General features: G+C 45.3%; 1 protein-coding gene across 1 annotated transcript in view; it reads right to left on the reverse strand.

Moving 5' to 3' along the window:
• Positions 1 to 213: 213 nt before the first annotated feature.
• rab3gap1 (RAB3 GTPase activating protein subunit 1) overlaps positions 214 to 5,730 on the reverse strand; it is a gene marked incomplete at its 5' end in the record, with an annotated part of 37,573 nt that continues 32,056 nt past the window's right edge. The window contains 2 exons of the mRNA XM_080536970.1: positions 214 to 1,863; positions 5,574 to 5,676. Of these exons, the coding sequence (XP_080393096.1) occupies positions 1,615 to 1,863; positions 5,574 to 5,676 (352 nt within the window). The 3' untranslated portion in view covers positions 214 to 1,614. The remainder of the gene's footprint in view (positions 1,864 to 5,573; positions 5,677 to 5,730) is intronic.

A 5,730-nucleotide genomic window follows, 5' to 3' on the forward strand; every position in this document is an offset into this window, starting at 1 on the left:
GACTGGGACTATTAAACAACCCTCTGCTTAATACTGCAGCAGTGCTTTCATGTGGTAATGTTTTATCATAATCGTCAGACTGTAACACATTCTAATACTTCATATTATGGAAACCCATAGAGAACAAAAAGGCAGTTGGCGAGGTGGTTTTAGTGTTGAATTAAAATATTTATTTATTTGTTCACCCAAGTAACAGTACTAATCTAGGAGACATTTAGGACCAACACACATTTAGACATGTACAGACTTGGGCTAGCTCCACAGTTAGAATCCATTGCCCCGGTCCAATGCTGGCAAAGTACAAAATAAATGTCTGCATTGACTTCCATAAAATTACTCAGTAATTCAACAATTAATAGCACTTTAAACATCATTCTTCAGAAACAGCACTAACAAACATTAACTACGACTCCTGTCTTCGCTGCTATGTACTGTAAGGCTACGTCTTTACAATATATAGTCTGTACGTAATTGCACTCTCAAAAAGGACTCGATACATTTAGGCTGAGAAGGGAAACCGACAGTGATTGCATTTATATCAGTAAGAATTGTTGTGAGGGAATGCATAACATTTGGTAACCAATAAGTGCATACTGTACGTAAAAGAGCAACTGTCAGCTTGTGAATGTCTGGGGTTACTGAACAAACAGAGAGCATCATGGGAGAGCACCGAGAAATGCCATGTTTTAACCAATGACTAGGCAACACTGAAAAAGCTGCATACAACACAACCAAATGGCAAGGAAAAGGAGATGATATGCTAATTTAGCATCTTGATATATGACTACTGCACCACTGTGAGGGATGGGTCAAGGTGTGTTTCATTAACAGACAGTTACGCTGCCACATTTAAAAATGAGGAATTGCGCTGAGTTATCCCCGGTGTTAAAGCATACTTTCGTTAGACAGAGGCAAGACATTTTTTTTTTTATGTTTCCTTGACTACACAAGAGATATACAGTACCAAACTCAGTTCCAAGTTGATTACGGTCTATTTTACATTTAACAAAATTAATCAAATAAAACTGATCTAAATGAACAAATCATTCCAGATGAACAATTCAATCTGGAATAAAATAAACAGGTGCAATAAATCCTTGGGGTTGCGTGTGAAACGTTTTCACAACTCAAAAATCGGATTTTCAGTTACATACGGTACTCTCAGCCGCCAAACCTAACTGACTAACAAATTAAATCAATATTGTTTTTTTTACAACACAGAAAATAACAGATCCTAAACGGCATAGACAGCAGCCCTCCATGAACTGACAGTCTGATACGTGTCGCACAGAGTGATGATGTCATAATAAAGGGCCACCAAAGGCCACTGTTTCTCTGATCCACCCATGTGCCCCGAGGTGGGTTTAGCTGTCGTGTGTGTGAACTTGTGTGAACACAGATACGAACCAATGAAAACGACTTTAGTGGCCCAGAATCCCCCTCAGCTCCACCCACAATGGGATGCACTTGCCTTTCCTGAATCTGACCGAGCATCATGCCTAACCCAACCTCCTACACTCCCTAGTCCCTTAACAACGAGCATCACTCTCTCTCTTTCTCTTTCTCTCTCTCTCTCTCTCTCTCTCTCTCTCTCTCTCTCTCTCTCTCTCTCTCTCAGAAGAATGATGTGTCGGATGAGAAGGCCCCAGCCAGCCTGAAGTCCTCTCTCATCAGGACACAGAAGAGGCGCTGGGGCAAGGCCTTGGAGTAGGGAGCAGGACGCGGGACGCACGTACGCAGCAATATCTCACGGCCCGCAGGGGGAGGGAAGTCTGGCACGCTGACTCCACCTCCCATTGGCCTCCTGTCCTCTGGTCCGCCTCCACGACCGCTATCTTCATCTAACGGAGCCAATAGGGCAGCCTGTGGGGGGGGGGGAGGAGCCAGGAAAATAAGAGGGTCAGAGAGGCTAAAACCATGATGGCATGTAATGGTCTCTCTTTAGCTCAATGAGACTAACTAACACTACTACTAACTAACTACCTAACTAACCTGGAGAAATCAAAGCGACATGGAGAGTGTTGGTGGTACTAGTTCACTAACGTACTGCACTTCTCTAGACGTCTTTCAGAGAGGATAACACAAGGTGACACCTGGAGATGGATGGAAAAAATAACAACTCTCTCCGTCTCCCCGTCTCTCCTAACTCTGAGGTTGCCGGAGAAAAACTAACCTTGATAGTGATCAGAGCTGGCACAAGTGAGAGTGGCTAGACTTGGGAAGCGACAGTAAATTAACACAATCTATTTTTTACTGACGAGGAACAAATTATATAAATTAGTGAGCTGATTACAAATTAACAAATGCCTTCTCACATCTGCACAAATCTAATCTAAGTTGAGAGAAGGTAAGGAAATACATTTAATGAATTTGAGTGATTCGGTGTGTGTGTGTGTGTGTGTGTGCTCACAGATCAATGTATGCATTTGTTTCGGTAGGGGGCACGGGTATGCTTCCACCCTGGAAGAATTCCAATAGAACAAAGCTACGCTACTCTAGGAACTAAAGCCAAGAGAGATGAAACAGAGTGTTCTGCATCTAGCTTCTATACCTCCATAATGAAATCAGAAAGTTAAAACTACACAACATACAGCAGATGTCCTTTACCGCCATACTCAAAGGTTAAAACTAGACTACTGCAAAAACTCTTCTCTACAGCTTCATTCTAAAAACAGCAGACTAAAGCTAGACTACTGTACCAACCTCCACATCCCCCAGAATACCCTGCTTCAGAGAATATATATATATATATATATATATATATATATATATATATATATAGAGAGAGAGAGAGAGAGAGAGAGAGAGAGAGAGAGAGAGAGAGAAGAAATGGACATTTAAAAAAAAAAAAAGGACTGATTATGTTCAGAAGTTTGCGGTTAGAGTGGTGGGTGGTGGGTTGACGGAGATGGGGGTGGGGGTGGGGGGGTGGGGTAAAAAGCACCGTAAGTGGCTTTGATTCTAATGAAACTAATTGTTTCCCTTTTCTGTTAGGTCGCTAAATTGCTGTAGCTCAGTTGTCTAGCCATTAGCAGAGTGAAAATAACTATAATCGGCTGTATCTCTGTGTCTGCTACTTTCAACTACACTGGCAGGTGGATGGGCAGGACGTGGTGTGTGTGTGTCGGGCGGGGGGGGGGGGTTAACATAGGCAGAATGATCCGGATGGGTGGGGTACAGGGGAGGGGAGGGGAGGGGGGGGGGCACCCCATGGAGGGATTGCTCGTGGTTACCTCATCACTGAAGTCAGCCAGCTTGACATGGGTGAGAGGCACACAAGCAGCATTAGGAGAGAAACAAAAAAAGACAACAAACAAAACACATCGTAGGGATGGAGTGAACGAACTAAAAAAGAAAGAAGAAAAAACAAGAGATAAACAACAGACAGGAAGAACCAAAAAGACAGGCAGACACAACACAACTGTCAGGGGGGGGGGGCTTAGGAGAGGGTTTCGGATCCGCTCCAGATCAGACATGGCGTTCACACAGCGCCGCATGCATACAGTACAGTACACATCCAGGCCAAAGCAGGCGGCGTTTAGATCTCAGAGCAGCCGAGCGATGCTAACCTCAACATCAGTGTACTTTACACTGTTGGTTTGTGGGTCAGATCACCTCAACAAAGGGCAGGACTTCCTTCTCTTTCTCTCTCTCTCTCTCTCTCTCTCTCTCTCTTTTCCAAGAAACTCACCTCATGCGATTCGCTGATTTCACCTGATTTACATATGCTTGAGATAATTGCGGGCTTTCTATTTAGAGCTTGGCAACACACAGGCTATAATTTAACACTCAGACATCTTGCGGTTTAAAAAAGTGATAGAGGGAGAGAGAAAGAGAGAGAGAGGGAGTGGGAGAGAGAGAAGGAGTGGGAGAGAGAGGGATCGAGAGAGAAAGAGAGAAAGAGAGAGAGAAAGAGAGAGGGAGAAAGAGAGAGAGTGAGTGGGAGAGAGAGAAGGAGTGGGAGAGAGAGGGATCGAGAGAGAAAGAGAGAAAGAGAGAGAGAAAAAGAGAGAGAAAGAGAGAGAGAGAGAGAGAGAGAGAGAGGGAGTGGGAGAGAGAGAAGGAGTGGGAGAGAGAGGGATCGAGAGAGAAAGAGAGAAAGAGAGAGAGAAAAAGAGAGAGAAAGAGAGAGAGAGAGAGAGAGAGAGAGAGAGAGAGAGAGAGAGAGAGAGAGAGAAAGAGAGAGAGAGAAAGAAAGAAAGAGAGAAATCCAACTATTTTCACACTGTTCCTCCAGCAAGGCACATCACAGCCTAGGCAAGTGTTCATTCCCTCCCTCCCCTGTTTGGGTTTTTCACAGGCAATTATTCTGTGGAGCATCTGGGTCTGGGGCCAGAGAACGAATCTGTTGATTAACTCTCGTCTACGGGGTGAATTGTTTATAAAACTGAATGTTATGGAAATGATTTATTCAATAGGATGCACTCAGACCTCACCCATGTCTCGAAGTCAAGTGTATCAAAAAAACAAAACAAAAAAACAAGCAGACACTTGCATAGCCATCTTGGCACTGGAACAAGACAGGTTCATAAAATTCACAGGTTGCAGGGAGGGGAAGGGGCCTTTCATCTGATCATCGCAGGATTTGCATAATCAATAAGACAAGCATACATAAACATCTAGATGAATATGGACATCAATATCCATTTGGCCCAGGTGCTCATTTATGTGTTCTGTCAGCTCATATCAACTCATACTGAATTGAACAGACATCTGCTGCGGCGCGCGTCTGCTTATCATAACAGAGGGACCAGAACACAGCTTTCTCAGCGAGGTCAGTAAAAAAATGAATTAAAAAAGTGAATATTTGCCCCTTTATTAACTACATGGACGTCGAATTGAAGCGTGACACTTGACGGATATACTTGATGGACAGATGAGTCGTGTACTTAAGACGATGGAATGGAATGGAATGTTGTGAATCGTGTTTTTTGGATGAAGGCGTCTGGCTGCTGAATGGCAAAAAAGTAAACTTGACGGAAGTCTTCTTTATACTTGGTATGCTTCGTGTGATGTTGGGGCTGGGCGTGTGCTACACTGCACCACCCCGACCAGACCATCCCTCAGTAGCAGCAGCAGTAGCAGCAGCGGCGGCAGCAGCAGCAGCAACAACATGCTTGTTACCCAGCCGGCATGTAGCAAGGAGCCCCTCAGGGAGGGGTGATCAGTCGGGGGGAACATTTTCCTCCTGGCCTGTTTGGGCTGTTTGGCAGACAACAGGTGAGTGGACGTTGGTGTGACATCCTGTGATGCCCGCGTTTAGGAGAAGCCCCCCCCCACCGCCTCCCCCCCCCCCATCGAGACATGCTCTGGGAGGCAGAGGTGGTAAAGGTGACAGTGTGAGGCGGGGGGTGTGTGTGTGTGTGTGTGTGTGTGTGTGTGTGTGTGTGTGCGTGTGTTTGTGAGAGAGAGAGAGACAGAGTATGTGTGTGTGTGTGTGTGTGTGTGTGTGTTTTTTGCGCGTGCGTGTATGTGTGAGTGTGTGAGTGTGTGTGTGTGTGTGTTTGCGCGTGCGTGTATGTGTGTGAGTGTTTGCTCGTGCGTGCGTGTATGTGTGTGTGTGTGTGTCTTACCCTCTGAGAGCTGACAAACAGCTTGTGTATGATGCTCCCGGCAGGGCCGCGGCCTCCACCTAATACTGACACCTCGGGCTCCTCCAACAGAGCACTGACAAACCTGGGAGACGGAGAGAGAGACAGGGGGAGAGGAGGGTCAAATCTAAATGATGTT

The sequence above is a fragment of the Nansenia antarctica genome, assembly GCF_963989245.1.
Source record: "Nansenia antarctica genome assembly, chromosome: 7".
In the NCBI taxonomy this organism is placed as follows: Eukaryota; Metazoa; Chordata; class Actinopteri; order Argentiniformes; family Microstomatidae; genus Nansenia; species Nansenia antarctica.